Source organism: Gopherus flavomarginatus, chromosome 12 (assembly GCF_025201925.1).
Source record: "Gopherus flavomarginatus isolate rGopFla2 chromosome 12, rGopFla2.mat.asm, whole genome shotgun sequence".
Classification (NCBI taxonomy): domain Eukaryota; kingdom Metazoa; phylum Chordata; order Testudines; family Testudinidae; genus Gopherus; species Gopherus flavomarginatus.
Window position 1 is genome coordinate 39,948,003 of NC_066628.1, and position 18,740 is coordinate 39,966,742.

Sequence of the window (18,740 nt, forward strand, 5' to 3'; positions counted from 1 at the left end):
GGGCTAGGTCACTGTACTATCCAGTGGCCAGTCAGCTGCCTGCATCAAATGAGCTGGTGGTTTCAACCCCGTTCCTAATGCACAAATGTTAACACGTTCAAAAATTCTTCTGGCTGGACACGCTTGTTGGCTGTCGTAAGACAGAAGCCAGGTATGGTTCAGGCATGCAAACTGAACTATGCTCTCACCCGTAGAATGGAACCTCCATCCATCCATGTGGGGAAAGTTGCACTGCCACCTTTGCCTGTGCTGTGGATAGGCAGGGGACTACAGCGCCTGAGCTGAAGTCCATTCAGTCAACAAGAGTCTTTCCATTGTCTACAACGAGCTGTAGACCAGGCCCTTAGTCTGCAGAGCTGTCAGTACAGTACCTTTCCTTAACATTTTGTTTGTATGAATGTTGTAAAAAAAAAAGAAAGAAAAACGAACAGAATAAACTGGAGTGTTTACTAAAGAGGAAGCTTAGGGGAATGCTGGGGAAATTTCCCCTCTTCTGTATTTCCTCTCTATTTCTTTTCTTTGTTAGTTCTTTTCTCTCTTTCTCTAGTTTCCTTCACTTCTTGCTTAATGCTGTTATCACTGACTAAAAAAACCCAAAAACTTCTCTCCACTTTTATTTGTGAACCTTTGTATAATTTTAGCGCAATTAGGGTTTTTTTTTAAAAAGGGAAAGGAAATATTTTCTCCCTTATCTTTCTGCAAATATCAGGGCATGGCTGAATAATCGTTTATTCCAGTACAACAGCTAATGGGACAGCTGTACCTCAGCGAATGAGTCGTTGATACAGCAAAGGCTACCATGGATATTTGTCACATATGTTTTGGTGTTGCTCTGCATCTCAACCAGGTCTCAGACTAGCATTCAGCTTTAATCCCCTTTTCAAAAGAATCAGCCTAAAAAACATCATATGTCATTTTTAAATATAGGGGAAAATATCCAAAGAGAAAAGTGGTTGCATGAATCCCTGTTTCACAGGCGTTTCAGGTTCTTCTCATTCACTAACAAAATGTGAACCAGAGAGACATATGGTCATCAAGGCTTCTGCTGCTGTTAGTGCTTTGCTTAGCATCACTGGCACCTGATCTATGTAAAAACAGACAGCTCTTATGCCACAAACAGCAAAAGGTCAGTGCTGGCTGGGAACATGAGAACAAACCAGACACCACAGAATGCCTTCAAGTGAGACAGCCGATTGCACTGATGGAGTGGCCATTTAAAAGAAATCATTTAAAAAACAGTCAAAAAAGGACTTCAAATGGGTGAAAATAATATTAACAGAATTCCGGTTGTATTTAATCTCTTCCTCGTTTAATCTGTTCTTACCAACCTCTGTATGGAAAAGCTGGAGTTTAGAGTTACATACCGACTTAACACCTGATGAAGTGTTACATCAGCCCTTGGCACCATGCAGCCAAATGTGTCCCTGTTGAGAAGAATTTATGCTTCTATTGTCTGAGTTAAGCAGCAATCATTGCCATTAACTTGTTAGGCACTACATCAGTTCCTATGAAGCTGTCCCAATAAAGGAGCTGTCCCAATTAAGCACCTCCTGATTAAGTGGAGTATACGGTACAGTTGAAAAATAAATTAATAGTGTCCCTTATGTAGTCACTTTTGGAAGGATGGGATACTTGATAGGACATTGGACAGGATTCACCATGCAAAGGTTCAATGCATAGCTAAGTTACCAAATTCCTAGGTGATCTTTGGCCTACCCTTAATCTACCCAGTTCCTCATCTGTAAAATGGGGAGACTGCTACTACTTCATGGTGTTGTTCTAAGGATAAAATCCATTAATGATTGTGAGGTGCTCAGATACTATGATGATAAGGGCCATATAAGTACCTCATATAGATAGATTTCACTTGAGGATCTCAACCATTAAATGAACCCCACAACAGCTCTGTGAAGCAGGTAAACATTATTATAACCTTGTTGTAATGATGGAGAAATTGAGGCACAGCAAGGTGAAGAGATTTGCCCAGGACAGTAACAGATACTGAGCTTTGTGTTCAAATCAATAGGCCATATCCTTTCATCCCTAAGTAGCAGTCCTGTCTCCACAGAAAGATTACATGGCTAAGAAAAAAATATGGAAAGAAAGAAACAACTGCCAGAAAATTATTCAGTCTTTGCTACCCGTCTGATTTCAAACCGCTAAAATAAATTGGATTACAGAGAAGGCTGAAGAATGTGACCCAGGATTGGAGTCTAGGAGCATGAGTGGGGAGTAAAAGAAGAGTCTATGGATCAAACAGATAATTACAGCAGTAATTTGACAAATGCCAACAGCTATGGGCATTTCCCCTCTGGCTATGAAAGTGTTACATGATCCTGACCCCCTTCCAAAAAACAACCCTGTTCCAGCTACTGGATGACTTGTTGCTAGCAAATATAGATAATTACATCTGACAAAAGACAAAAATATCTGATGCAACAATGTCCTGTAGAGGACCACTCTCCAAAGTTATTCAAAGCTGAGTACTCTAGCACAGCTAGTTGTTTCCACAGAGCCAATGGGAATCAAGTGAGCCCCATCTGGTTAAAATAAACCCTTTTGTTCAAGCAAATGCAGATATAAGGATTCCAGAGCCAAAGCCCAGGAATGTTGGATTTGGATCATAATGGCATGGCTTAGACCTACCTCTATAATGGGCCGCATGAGGATATTCAATCCAAATACCCTGAATTTTGGGGAGCATCAGAGTCAAGTCTACTTCACATATCATTCCCACTCCTCTTATACATAGTTCATCTTCTATTTCAGCACAGGAATCACAGTCTGAAATTTAAGCATGAGGAAGCAGCTTGTGCATCAATCAAAATACCAGATTCAGATGAGATCTCAAACCAAAACCCTGACCTCTTATTAAAAAATCCGCACCAAAACTCATTTTAAGAGGAGGGGAATTAACCTCAGTGTCCTATGCAAATACCAACTTGAATAGCTATAGTTTGACTCTCTAAATTCACTCCAGCAGTTCAAAGCAGATATAGTTAGCTTCATTTCCTATCAAACTGTTGTATCATGTTGCTGTGTATTGCTGCATTCCTCCCACAAGATGGCTGCATTTCAGTAGCTGGCATCATAATCCCCATATGTATAGTTTGTGAATCAGTTTGCAAAGTGCTTTGGGATGCTGTGGGATGGAAGGGGTTATTACATACAAGAGATTATTACAGCATGATTACATTATTAATTATATCATGTAAACGGTATTGCTTATAACAATCATTCTTGCAGCATTTGCTCCTCAAATGGTGTTAACGAGAGCACAGATTACTGAAGAGTGTTTGTTCATTTCTCTAAGTTTTCCCTAACAGACCAGCAGAGGTGTACACAAGGGCTCTGGAAACAGAGGAAGATCCCTGCTCTGAGGAGTTTACAGTTCAGCTCAGACAAAACCGAGACAAACTATAAATGATCAGGCACAAATCATGGAGCTAGTGTGGTGTGGGGAGAGGGGCTTGATTTTGGAAAAGTAAGTAAAAGAAGTGAGACTTAGGAAAGAATTTGTGGAAGAGAAGGAGGAGTTGAAGGTGGCATAAAATCCAGAGATGGGAAAAGAGAGAGAGCTGGATGGTTTGAAATATACAAGAATAACCAGATGGGAGAAAGAACAATTAAGCATATAAATATATTAGAGAAAGGCCCAAAAGGCACAACAGTTAGAACCAGGCTCTGAATTCCTCCAGAGCTTTTTTTAAAATCTCAAGATTTTTAAACTAATCTCATGATTTTGCAAGGCCTGAATCATGATTTTTGATTGGACGGGGTTGGCAATACTGAAATGATGAGTCTTTAAGGACAGCATTGTAATGGTTTAATGAACTAACAGGGAATATCATCATTAGGGCTGCACCATCTTTTATCAAAAATCTTGGAGCAGTCATGGTAAATTTTGTAAAAGTCACAGGCTTAGAGACTGATTCATGATTTTTGGAAAAAACAAACAAACAAACAATTAAAAGCCCTGACAAATGAAGGGGAACTGACTACTTGCAGCAGAACCCTTTACCACAGCACTGCAACCTGAATCCCAACCCAGCTGGTGTGGGGAGGGGAGGGGAATTGAGAGCCCACCTCACACTTACCTTGAGCACAGATAGCAACAGCACTAGGGCTGGCTCTCCCCTTTGGGTATTGTAATTTGTGACCTTGTGTGCCAGGTGGCACAGCTGCTTAGCATTTGTTCATTCCCTTGTCAGATGGAGAGGTGGCTGGGCCAAACCTGAGTGGCAGTGCAACCCCACATGCATGGTTGCAACAGCTGGAGCAGGGAGCCAGGCCCAGCCCCATGACAGGAGCCATTGCTGTAGGGTGAGTCAGGGACACACAAAAAAGCCAGGACTAATGGGAAAATCACGGTCTGTAACTTTTTCCCAACTATGACAAAATTGTGGCTGTAAGCATCTTGCATTACATACTAAAGAAACTGTGCTTAAGGTAAACAGCACCTTTCATCCAAGAAACTCAAAGCACTTTACAAATCTCATGCTTCAGGGCTTCAGCTTGTCACCTGCAGTGGTCAGGAAGGTTTTCCCCCCTCCTTTTTCCTCTGAAGCATCAGATATGGTCACAGCTGGAGATGGGGTGGACCAGGGCTCTGCAGGGGCACCAATTAGCTTTGCTCTCAGGTGCTTAGCTGGCTCTTGCTCACAGCATAACTGATCACCAGATGTGAGAATCATAGAAAACCAGGGTTCGAAGGGACCTCAGGAGGTCATCTAGTTCAACCCCCTGTTCAAAGCAGGACCAATCCCCAACTCCCCAAATGGATTTAACTCAAATGGGTTGAGCAGGCCAATGCACAAACCACTGAGCTCTCCCTTGCTCCTGTGGAGATGGGCAGAAGTTTTCTCCTGGGTCAGATTGGCAGTGACTTTAGGGTTTTTTCAGCTTCCGCTGATCATTTGCCAGGATCATCTGGATATATCTGACTTTATCAATTCTTGCCTTTGCACAGGCCTCAGGCGTTGGTGCACCTTGGTCTCTCCTTTTGTCTGTCTGTATGTGGGCTGTAATACTTTGGACTAATTTTGACATTAAACTCTGTGACTCTGCATAATGTGAGATTCACAAATCCCTGTAAAGCAGGCGTTACCTCCAGATGAGTAACATTTATAATCTGGCCTCTGATTTTGGGATACTCAATCTGAGACACTTTAAATGTCTGATTTTGAGAGTGGCTGAGAACCCACAGCTGCCGTTGACTTTGACAGGAGTTGGGGGTGCCCAACACTTCTGAAAATCAGGTTCAAGTTGGATGCCCAAAAATCATAGGCAACTTTTGACAATGGGCCAAATACCTGACTTAAGATCATACAAGGAAGCAGCAGAGAAACCAGGAATAGAATTCAAGAGTCCCGACTCCCTGTTCTGTGCCCACATGTGGGGGGCAGCACCTTAAGAATCTCATATAAGTCACAAGGTTTTTTGATTTTCCTTTTACTCTGCAGAATGTTCGTGTGAGTCTAATCTTTTATTTGTGTGGAGGCAGTTTCAGTATATTTGTTGATGCAGGAATTTCACATAATTTATCTTAAAATATATATACTTATTGTTTCATGTAGTACATGCTAGGTAAAAACACGAGATCTCCATGTTTCTTAAACTAAACTGGCTCTTTATTAAGAGAACTGTTTACAGAGATGCTGCAGATGCAGCTAGCATTCAAGCCCTGTACATCCAGACTAACTTCCTGATACCTCCTCCAAGCCCTTCCCTCCTGTAATCTGTGCTCCTCCCTCCAAGTTCCATACAGGTTGCTACACTTATATACATAAAGGTGCATGCATGCACACACACAAATGCTCATAAATATAGGTACACAACAGACAACATGTCAGATCCTGCTACTGTGGGAGCTTTCCTGCTTCACTGGTGGATGAGTCAGGCTCTTGCACATGATGAATGATGGAAGTCAAGTGCTTTCCTTATTTTGTGCATTTCTTGTTTTGACAACTAAAGGTCATCTTAATGTGCTGAACTGCAAGATGCAAAATAGACCATCAAAGGCCATAAAACTTAAAGGAGATGAAAGCAGAGAATGCCAGGCTGGCCACTGAGGAAATGTACTGGGTATTGAGAAAACTAGACAAGCTCAATACAAGGTCACTACTGACGGCAGAAAAGTACTAATAATATAATACTAAGCTCTTATATAGAATTTGTATCAGTACATCTCAAAATGCTTTACACAAGAGGTCAAAATCATTAAATATTTTACAGATGGGTAAACAGAGGAACAAGAGAGGTGAAGTGGCTTACCCAAGGTCATCCAAAAGGCCAGAGGCAGATCCAGGGCTCCTGAGTCCCAGTCCAGTGCTCTATCCACTACGCCACACTGCCTCCCTTGATTTGTTTCAGCATTAATAGGCAGGGTGACCAGACAGCAACTGTGAAAAACTGAGATGGAGGTGGGAGGTAATAGACACCTATATATGACAAAGCCCCAAATGTTGGGACATCTGGTCACCCTCTTAATAGGGCACTCACAGATACCTGAATGGGCCCCTTCATTTATAGGAAAGGTTAAGATTATGTCTGTGACATTGTCTGCTTCAGCCCCGGGGTGGCAGGGCTGGAGCTGTCAGCCAGCAGGGGCCCTGGAGCTCTGAGCCACTATGGGTGGTGGGGGTCCCCACAGCTCCCAGCCTTCATGGTGGGAGCCGGAGCTCCGAGCTGGTGCAGTTGGCGGGGGAACTCCGGAGCTCTGAGACACCAAGTGTATTTGGGCTTTATATCAGTGACACAGAGCACTCACCATGTCTGTACATATCTTAACTCTACCATGCTTGTACTGTATTATCCTTATAAGCTTGCGTTGATTTTTGCTTTGTTTTTACTCAGGGGAGTGCTGGTGACTGGATGCTCTCTCAACAGCCGAGAAACTGAAGTCCACTGTGCCTCAACTTGGAGGAACTGGAATGAAAGTGTGGCTCAGACTCCATGGGCCAGTTAATGCCAGGCCTCTTACTGAGGCTGCTAGTCAGGGCTGAAACAGTTTCTGATGTGGATGTGTGGGGCTGGCAGGACATTTGGTTTTAAAAGATGAGAATGGGATGAAATGGAGCGTAAAGGAGGTCTGGATGAGCAGAGTAGCAGGATAAGTGATCCTAGTGAAGCAGAGCAACTGGAGATCAGTTACGGAATGAGAGGAGCATCAAACCAGCAAGTCCTTACCAGGGTTGGGAAGGAGAGGCAGAGAAGCAAGAGAAGACATTTGAGGGGAAGAGCTGGGAATTAGTGTATTGTTAAACAGGAGTGAAGTTCTGGAACAGCCTTCCAATGGGAGCAGTGGGGGCAAGACTAAGCTTGGTAAATTTATGGAGGGGTTGGTATGATGGGATACCCACAATGGCATGTAGCCTATCTGTGACTGCTAGCAGCAAAAATCCCCAACAGCCAGAGATGGGACACGAGGTGTGGAGGACTCTGAGTTACTACAGAGAATTCTTTCCCAGGTGTTTGGCAGGTGGGTCTTGCTGACACGTTTAGTATTCAACTGATTGCCATATTCAGGGTTGGGAAGGAATTTTCCCCAAGGTCAGATTGACAAACACCTTGGGGAGGTTTCACCTTCCTCTGCAGCATGGGGCCTGGATCTCTTGCTGGTTTTAACTAGAGTAAATGGTGGACTCTCTGTAACCTGAAGTCTTTAAATCATGATTTGAGGACTTCCGTAACTCAGCCAGAGGTTACAGGTCTACTACAGGAGCGGGTGGGTGAGGTTCTGGGGTCTGCGATGTGTAGATCAAATTAGATGATCACAATGGCACCTTCTGGCCTTAAAGTCTATGATGTCAATTTACTTAAATGCATTGCCCAGATCTGTTGACATCACAAGCTGTTCGTAGAAACTGATATGGATGCTGAGCTAACTCCCATAATTAGCTTCCAACCAAGGTGCCACTGTTCTCCTTTAGCTTTCTTCTTGGGAATGGAGGAAAGAAAATGCAGTTATGTAAACAGTATGAAGGCATGTAGAGAAGTTAAAATAGCCACAGTGAGCAACTGGAGGAGGAGGTCACCCCAGTCTCAGTTACTCTGATGAAGTGACACAGATATCACCATATATACACAATAAAACATAGCAAGTTCCATAAAATCTACAAACATCAATATTCCATGAGGTTTTTTTTAAAATAAAAACAGGAATATAGGAAAAAGGGGTGGAGGTCTGTACTATATGCCAAGGTTTTTCTAAAAAATATTTTACACCAATTCTCAGTTGTGCACACCGCTCATATTTTATCAGTGAGGTAAAGAACTCATAATGCCAAAAGGAATGCAGTTTATCGATATGTCTTAAATGTTTTTCCATTCTGTAATGCAAACCTCCTTACTACCTGCACTAAAATAAAGCCAGCAGGACAAAAGCCACACACGCTACCACAGTAACAGTGTTAACTAGTCCCATTACTGTTTTCTGGAAACAATCACTTCAGCAGGATTTTACAATTCTGGCATTTCAATTTAGCAAACTTTTTATGCTGCTCATGAAAGGAATGCAGCCAACATTGTACACTCTATTTAAATCAACTTGCTGATGATATGAAAAAAGAGTGCTGAACTGTCAGTTTGCTTCATCTACTTCAAAACTACGAATACAAACTGAGGTATTTATTACTGAAACATTAATAGAACAGTCTAGGGTATTAGAGCTCTAAAGTGAACTCTAATTTGGTTCCACGTTGGTTCAAACAGCTGATTTAACAACTAATTGTTTGGTTACTTGATATTTCAGAAGTGCAACTGGATGGTTTACTAGTCACAGCCCTTGGTTTTTTTTGAGTAAACATTTCAATCAAAGCAGTGGCACAGACAAAGTACTAGACTGTTGGCCATGTGACTTTCCTATAGCAGCCAGGCATAATCATCTGCCATGGCTGGCTAGCCACACCAAAAGCTATTTTGTGCAGCAGCCCAAGATTGTTATGTGAAATAAAATGGAAAGGGAATATATAGGAGGCAGGTCCCTATGTGCATCAGGACTGATCCTCAACATGTGGATCATCATCATAGTTCAGATCAATTGTAGTTGAGGCTACAACTAGGGTTGCCAATTTTGGCTGGAGGTATTCCTGGAGCTATCACCACATGACAGAATCTTCAATTAAAGATTAATCTTTAATTCCTGAGACACCAGGACAATCATGGAGGGCTGGCAACTCTAGCTACAACAATTTATACCAGCTGAAGATCTGGCTGCTGCCATTCAATTCCCTCTTTATTCAGAGTGCCATCATCCCCCTTGGTTCACACTGTTGATTTTAGAATGGACTGGAAGATACTGTAACAACAATGGCTAGAGTCTCCAAGAAGTCATGTGACATACCACTTAGTAACTTCTTGTCTGAATAGCTGCATATGTGCTGGAAATAGGGGTATGGGCACATCTCCCGGTGTGAAGTAGTAATAACCACTCAACTACATTGTTTCTGCCTTCAGCACCCCCACTATAAAAATTGTTCCAGCACCACAGAGTAGCTGTGTGATTAGTAAATGAGCTGAATCTCCTTCTTAGCAAAACTAAAAAGCAGAATTGTGCTGGTGAAAGGTGCTGGATTTCAGCCCAAAAGAGTGAGATCCTTTATCCACAGAAGTGCCATAACTAGGCATCAGCTCCGGATTTTCCACACCCTGCTATGCCAATGAGCCTCTAACCTCATTTCACAAATATCTCAGATGTGACTTTTTTAATGCTATCATCCTGGACTGGACTGAGATAGACTTAAAAATGAAAGCTTATGTCTGCCATTACCAGTTCCTAAGCCATCAGCTACAAGTTAATCTGATTTTAAACTTACTGATTTGATTTTTTTTAAACATTTGCTACAGTATTGATACTAGTCTGTCTCAGCTAAAAACTGTTCATTGCCTTTGTGCATCTGGCCAAGTTTGTTGTTTTGGTCAAATTATATACATGCTGTCAGATTTATTGCAAATTTATTCCATTTGCTCACATTTGATACTTATTTTTGTCTGATCCTACACTATACAAGTAAAGCAGGAATATATTTTATATTGACTGTATTGTGAAAGGAGGAGACACTGGTAAATATCAATTTTGCAAAAATGCAAAATAAATCATTTGGATAAGATAGCTTTATACATAGGGCCCTATCACATTCATGATCCATTTTTGTCTATTTCATGGTCATAGGATTTTAAATATCATAAATTTCACAATTTGTTATTTAAATCTGAATTTTCATGGTGTTGTAATTGTAGAGGTCCTATCCCAAAAAGAAGTTGTTGGGGGGGGGAATCACAAGGTTATGGGGTTACAGTACTGCTACCCTTATTTCTGTGCTGCTGGTGGTGGTAGCAGCGCTGCCTTCAGAGCTGGGCAGCCAGAGTGGCGGTTGCTGGCCAGGATCCCAGCTCTGAAGGCAGAGCCGTCGGCGTCAGCAGCAGCACAGAAGCAAGGATGGCATGGTATGGTATTGCCACCCTTACTTCTCTGCTGCTACTGGCGGGGTGTTGCCTTCATACCTGGTCACCCTTCCTCCAGTCACCCAACTCTGAAGGCAACAGGAGTAAGGGTAGCAATACTGCAACCCCTGCAGCAACCCTTTTGGATCAGGACCCCCAGTTTTGAGAAATGCTGGTCTCCCCCATGAAATCTGCATAGTATGGGTAAAAGCACACAAAAGACCAGATTTCACCGGGGGGTGTAGAAGGGGAGACCAGATTTGACAGCCCATTTTTCATGGCCTTGAATTTGATTGGGCCCTATTTATACAACATCTCCTAAAAGATATGCAATAGCTTGATGCAGAAATTATAGGATGAAGTTCTTTGGCTTGTATTATGCAGCACCTCAGGCTAAATGATCATAATATTCCTTTCCAATTTTAGAATCTATAGCTTTTTAAATCAAAAAATTTAAATGAAAAAATCATAAACATTGCAAAAATGCAGCATTTTTTTAAATTAACCCTTAAAAAATGCCCTCAAAATTATTTCTCCATTTACAATACTATTATATGTGGTAAAATTCTGTCCTGAAAATATTTTCCCTGCTAGGCTCTGGTTTCATTATGGAATTCTGTGCAGCACTTACATTTATGCCAGAATATCCACTATAAACCTTGAAATTATAGGTTTATCATCAGAATTCTTTTAAAGAACTCGTGGCTAAAATTTATTAACCAAAATCCATTTAATAAAATAAAGGCTTCAGACCTTTATGCATTTTGAGTTACTGCACAAACAAAAAAAATATGTAAAATATGAGGAATTCTTGCCAAGCCCCAGCCTAAAAGCTTATTTTTAAAAGACTAAAATATTATGTAGGCTTGTCTTAAAGTTAAGAAAATTAAGGGTCATCACGCTAGAAAGACACTTGCTACTGTCCTGAACCTATTTCCACTGGGGTTTTGCAGTTGATTTTAACAGGAACAGATTCATGTTATAAAGGGAAAATACTATACTCAGCCCAAGTAACTGAGCCAAGCAGATATTTGGGGGCAGAAGGAAATCCTCCTGCAGCAGCCCCCACAACCTACTCCATCTCAAAAACCCACTCGCCATGGAAGATCTGTAGAGTCGAGTCTGTATCCATCTCATGCTGTGTGGTAAGGGTGTGCAGGCCCAGCACGACCTTAGAACTTTGCTTCACACTGCATAAAGGGGTGTGCACTCCGAGCCCTCAAATTATTCCCCACCTTGTGTAACAAAGGGAGCCTTTGAGAGCCTGAAGGCTAGGACAGGATTTGCTCTTAACTCCTGTGTGCTCTGCAACAATATTACTTCAACTCTGTCACTCTGAAGTCTAGGCTCTATTTAAATTACCAATTTAGCCTGATACTTAACATATGTTAAGTAATGGAAAGTAAAATGCTAGATATTTGAAATGAACTCGAGTAATTAAAAAAAGTAAGATTGAGAGAAGAGTGCAAGTAAAACAAAAATCAGTTCTAAAGCAGCCACAAGGAGCTGAGTGAAAAAATGCTATAGCTCCAACTGTGGTAATGCAAAGTGCCCTTTGTGGGCACTTTGCAGCACGATACTCTAGCAGTGAGTGATCTCATTTACACCACAGCAGCTCCTGTAACTTCAATGGAGATAACACCAGTACATCTGGAGTTATTTCACTTACTTTGTTACACTACAGGTTTACACTAGGGTAACCATTTGATTACATAACAGCAATCAGACTCTGGTCCCAGTTGTATCTCTTTATTTAGATCAATATTGTGCTTGTTTTGTACATCAGGTGCTCAACCTGAAGGACAGGGATGGCAAAATAGGTGATTTAGAGTAATTGAGATTTCCTACCAATATGTGAGGATGGGTGTTCTATTTTTATCTCCACATATCAGATTCATCTTCACTGCGATGAAGTCCTACAATCTGTTTATAACAAAAGATATATCCTTGTTCAGCTAGAATAGTAAGTATCACATGTGCAATGCCTGCATTATTTCCTGCTTGGGGAGGTGCTTAGGATCTCCACATATTTTATGCCTGTGTGATCATGGAAAAATATGTACAGCCTGCCAGTATTTTATAAAGAACTATTAAAATAACAAATTACAATTAAATGTCACAAATGGTGATTATACAACCATTAATTAGTGCATATTCAATACAAGACAACTGCAAGCCTGCACAATTTATAAAAAACTTAGTTATAACTAAGGATTGTTACCTTGGATTGGTTTAATATTTTAAGGGTGGGACATGGGAATATTTTTTCCAGCTTGTGCTGGTGGTATCTGAAAGGAAGAGCAGGACTTACTCATGCACAGAGGAAAGAAGCAGACTTACACTTTTGCCCCTTTCTTCAATGTCAAAGGCATCTTTGGACATTAAAAGATGGCAATTTTAAAGGAACAAATTGCACATTCAGAAGAGAAAATAGATGGGCAAATTCTTCCTCTCCCCCCACCCCCTTTTGGCAATTTTTTCACTGTAATCACAAGGAAGTATTTCTGTGATGGGAGACTACTAGGTATGTGTAAACTGAAGAAGAGAAGATTTACTTGGCACTCATTTAGGACAGAATGTTGCATGTAAATGTTTGATGTAACATTGAACTCCAAGACTTTAGTGCTCAACTAAGTGGATAAAATAGGCCGCATACCGGATTTTTATAAGAAAGGTCTCTCCTTCCTGCAGATTATTCCTCACCTGGTATCATCCTCCATCTATAAAACACCATAGGTGGATTCTATGAAAGTGAATGACTTGGAATGAGCAGAGGATAGAAGAAACCCAATAGCCTGTAATAGGAAAGATCACCTATTTAAAACATGGGGAATGAAAAAACACTGGACTATGTATTATGATACCACTTATCCAAGCCTCCTAAACCAGCTGCACATCTTCCCACCTTATTCCTAGGGAGCTCAGATATTATCATTCAGGCTGAATGTTTGGATAATTGTTAAAAAAGACACCTTAAGTCTAGACACGACCACTAATAATACATAACAGCATTATTAGGTAAAAGAGTGCATTTTTCAGGGTATTTACTTGACATTTTCCAGATTTGAATTTGAAAACCTCTGAGAGGTACTTATTTCCTTTTTAAAATAAGCACCTTCCATTTAAAATTGGATACTAAGCTGTAGAATTTCATTTATACTTGTTCATTGTTGCTTGATTAGTGTCAAGGTAAGCCAGATGGTGAACTCAATACAAACAAGCTAGTTAAACATAGGGAGGAATGAATGTCTAAAAAACCACACAATTACTGCATTTGAACTTTAGTCATCATGGGACTTAGGATAGCATTGTCAGTCCTGCATCTAACAAATCTCTTTGCTAGCCCAATACTTCTTCACAGCCCCATTCTCTCCACTGCAGGACAAACGCTTCTCCATGGTGTTGACGGACATCCTTGTTTTTACTTCCACTACTTGGCTACTCCCAGAAAAAGCGAGACTTCTACTGAAACCAAACTGTGTGGTGATTTTGTGCCCAGGTCTTTTAAACTCAAGTGGGCTAGGACCAAGCCTCGTTCACAAAGGCCGGTTTTAGAAAAATCAGTGTTCAGACAAATTTAACTATCGAGCTTTAGCTTAAAATCCATTTTTAATACGAAGAACTATACTGTCAATTATACTTCTATTAACTTGCTCCCATTGTTTAAACTGCCCACTGTAATTCCAGTTTTACAAACTGTTGATAATGTTAGCTGCTTCAAGGATTAAAAATAATGTAAGACAGTTCCACTACCCCTCAAGAAAAACAATGAGCATCAATACTCAAAAGAACATGCAAGAATGGGGGAAAATACCTCCAAAATATTGTCAGTCCACCTGTTTTGTCAGCTCAAGGCAGCAGACTAGTCAAACAGCCTCTGAATTTTCTTCTGGCCACTCATATGGACAACTCAAGTAAAATGTTCTTGCTTTGGAAGCTCAGTAAATTAGAACAGCAGTTCCATCTATTTCTGGAATATAACTTATTCATTGTCAAATACTGTAGTTACATTCATTTTTAATAGATTATAAAATGAAAGTTTAAAGATCAGTTTACTTGACTGTAAATCAAAGATTTTATTCACTCTACTTTCTGAGCTATTACTTCTTAATACAGAAACGTAATGCTGATGCATTTGTCTATGACCTCTAGAGATAATAGTTCAAATCCACTCAGATTACATGGGAAGTGAATTTCACTGCATCACCCGAGTCCTTTCTAGATATGTCATATCACACAGTAACTCAACATTAAAAAAACTTGTAATCTTAATTCTCAAGGGTAAACTAAAAACCACCACCTGATCCAGTTGTAAAGGACAGCATATACGGAAAACTTGTTTGTAAATGTTTGTTCAAATAACGCTAGGCAAGTACTTAAGCTGTATGCTTTTCCAGAACTATTTTAGGTAAAGCAACCCATTATTGCGGTGTGTCAATTACAGCAACCACTTTCCATCATTCCTTTGTGATACACTGAGTCAGACCTTTCTGCATCATTAGCATTTACAACACAGTAACTGCAGTGCTCTTATCTTCAGCACAATAGTAAAACAAAGACCACAACAGCCATGTAATTTTAAAGAATTTTAATACAAACTTAATATAAACTATTTCAGTCCCTCTTAACATGTAAGACACTGACTCAAAATACTTTTATACCATTTTTTCAAGTATTGCACAATGTAGGTACAAAATTAATATATACGATTACATTTTCTTCCATAATATATAGCAAAAATCTTTAAACTTTTAACAGAAAATACAATTTGTGTTTCTTTTTGAAAAAAGCAAATATTTCGTACATTTTAATTCCACCACTAAGGAATATTCTGTACACTTAAATTTTTTTTTTTTTTAGAATAATTGATGTCTAAGATGGATATTTTACAATTTCAGTAAAAAAAATACATGAAGCTGCTGCAGCTGTCACAGATCACTGTAGTAAAAAGATATAAATGCAATACCATGTTGTAGAAACAATATATATACTCTGATATTTTACAAACTTTGTACTAAATTAAATTATACAATTAGAAAAAGACCAATAAACCCACTTATTAGTGCCAATTTTTTATATATATAAAAATCAGCCATGTCCTTGCTATATCTTAAATACTGTAAGAGGCCATATTTTGAGTATATTTTTTAATGTACAGTCAATATAAAATAACTTTGTGCTTGGCTGGCAAATGAAAAAAGATGCATGTTGTATTTATCTAACCAAGCTTGAATGAATTCATACTACAAGCTTTAAAAAAAGTCTCAAGAAGTGGGAAAAAAGATACACCCTTGGGTACGTGCATTTGAACTTATACAATAGGATTTATTCGTATTTCATTTGTTTTATTTTTAGTTAGCCATAACAGGCTGGAATTGCTGGTTAGAATACTGCATGTTGTTTAAACTAAAATTCAAGCCATCAACAAAAGATTTCTCATTTAAACCTCCATAGGCTGCAAACATATCAAAGGCATTACTGTACTGGAGAGGACTGAGGTTAAGGGGGCTGTCACCAGGAAATACGCTACTGGTACTACCTTGACCCTGTATGTTAGGGAAAATGAACTCCTTTGCATTAGGAGAAAGGGCAGACGTCTTCTGCTGTTGCTGCTGCTGACTGCCTAGGCCAAGCCCATAGAGCGAATGCATGGAGGAGGAAAGGGCTTTCTGCTTCAACAAGTCATTGACATTCAAGCCAAGGTTGGTGGGAGAAGTGCGGGCGACCTTGTTGCTACGGCCACTATTCTTCATTTTGGTCGAGCCAAACTTGGTGGCAGCAAATGTGGCAGTGGTGAAGGTTAAAGGCTGAGTGGAGCGGGGCATGAAAGTTGGGCTCACAGCAGCAGAGTGACCAAAGGGAGGAGAAGGAGAGCTAGAAACTGAAGATGCTGGGTCACTAATTGGCATGAACACCTGGGCCTCTGGGTTAAAGCTGTTCTTGATTTCCTTATCCAACTCACATCCATTTTCATTATCATCCATATAAAGCACTTTCACTGGTCCCTTTTCACCAATTTGATATGAAACCTCAAATGGGTCAATCCAAACACTAAGATCCTGAGGCAGGTTGCCGCGAACATCATCAATGTCCAAACCACTCTCTTTGGATGCTTGTTCTATGACTGGGTCCACTTTCTCCCCTACATGTATACATCTATACCCTGATCCTTTGTATGGCTTTTCCGGATACCAGTGCCCTTCATACTTCTTTTTAAGAAGTCTTTCAAGCTCTTCACCAAAAATGTTGACACGGCGTCTGGGAAGCTTATTGTACAAATATGAAATAATAAAATTGAGTGCTACTTGGATTTCAACCTGCATAGCTGCTATGCCAAAATTTAACGTCTGTTTCAAAACCCAAAGAAGAAAAAAAATGTTCAAGATGCCACAGGGACACAAAATTTCATTCAAAGTGCTGATTCTAGTAGATTATTATCCTTCACCTTGAGTGTTCTTGTTCCTTTAAGAAAAAAAAGCAAATATATCCAAATAAGGAAAGCATAAGATCAGGCTCCAAGGCCTAATATTTTGGCCTCATACTCTACCTAGAATAGGTTATTTCTCATCAGAAGACATTTGTAACATATTGCCTTCCAACACGACTCAAAACAGAGGGCCTCAAATACATTCCACAGAACTTATAAACAATACTATGGAAGATGGATTAGGAAGGTGTTTAATGAGTACAGCATAAATCATTTAAAGATCATTTGAGTTTCCGGTTCAGCCCTTAAGTTACTTGCAAAGAAGCAAGTGTGTGTCTACAACATCATAGCAATGCTAACCGTGCCAGCCCTGTCAGGGGTTCAATTACCAACCCCCTATTCTGGGTGATTTATAGAACTCAGCTGCAAAATTTAGCACCAAGCTATTAATTTAGCATAAAAGGTCTCAGTCAAAGAACTACTTCTCATTTCAAGGTTTGCAAACATAACAGTTGGGCTTTAAGTTACAGATATACTAAAAAAATCTACTGGTTGATTTAGATACATTTTGGCACTCGGATAATTTCATTATGCCACATATATCTTTTTAAGTCAAAGGCAAACACCTGCACCAACTGTGCATTTGATGAAAAATACAGCTGAAGAAAGTGTCTACTGATGAAGGACAGGGATTCTTTTCCTCTCCCTCTAGAACTATTATAAGAATACTTTAAATACACACTGTGCACACACAATAGAGCAAATATACATTTTCTGCCTTAATTATGGCTAGCAGTAATGGTCAACGAATCCATTCCTATCTACTGGTTCAGAAATTTTCATCTTCTATAAAACTGCTTAAATATCAGCTAAATGTACATTTTAAAACATGTCAACATATCTGGGAATTTTATAAAGCTGGTATCGCCAATAGGGTCAATCCTCATTTTCATGAGATTGCCTCTCTCCCTCTTCAGATTTTATACTATATATAAAATGGAGCCATGGAAGTCGCTCCTTCATTAAGAGTATAACAGAAATTCACATAAATACACAATTAAAACAAGGGACAAGAGCAATATATAAAATAACATGCCTCGCTACTGAAAATACTGCAATACCTTAGTATAACAGTCTGATTTAAAGATGGAGTTTCAATCATAGCTTAAGCAGAAAAAACAATACATTGAGTTAACACCTACAGCAGTATTTTACTTAAAGTTTTTTGTTTGGCACAGCATAATTATTTACAAAATTTAGTAAATCAGTCATTAAGGATGGGAAAAGTCAAAGCCAATTTCCAAATTCTGCAATCTCATTTTTATATCCTGTCCCAACTGGGTAGTTTTGCAAAGTTTAACCACATTTTTAAAGCTTCCTTTAATCTCCCCCCTCAAACATGATATGGGAGCAGCCTGAGAGGCTGTATGATAAGGCGACCTTTAAACATTTGCTGGATCAGCACTGGGTGGGGATAAGGAAAGATCAAGGGCAAACAGAAGATATTTACAAAAGGGGACTAATTCAGTATGGAAAAATTAATTGGGATAGCTAAAAGGGACACTTAAAATGACTTATTAATCCATCTGTTTCATCTCCCCTTCCCAATGTCCTTTAGGAGAAAATAATCCTCAAAAACACTGAGCAGAAACTACAAATTCCTGTAAGTCCCAAAATTGAGCCTTGGTACAAGCAATGGAATAAACCAAACAGCTTGAACACTGCAAACAGGTTTGTTGGTTTTGTTTTTGTTTTTTTAAAAGGAGGACGCCATTTCTAAGGTATCTAAGCATGTTAATTATTCTAATGGCAGTGGGGGTTAAAAACAAGAGCGTTAAGCAGTGTGTAGGGAGTTACATAACCAGGCAGT

General features: G+C 39.8%; 1 protein-coding gene across 1 annotated transcript; it reads right to left on the reverse strand.

Annotated features, from left to right (window-relative positions):
- Positions 1-15,016: 15,016 nt before the first annotated feature.
- TOB1 (transducer of ERBB2, 1) lies at positions 15,017-17,876 on the reverse strand. The gene has a single exon (XM_050919107.1). It carries the CDS (start codon positions 16,764-16,766, stop codon positions 15,795-15,797), a length of 972 nt encoding a protein of 323 aa, XP_050775064.1. The 5' UTR covers positions 16,767-17,876; the 3' UTR covers positions 15,017-15,794.
- Between the last annotated feature and the right edge of the window lie 864 nt (positions 17,877-18,740).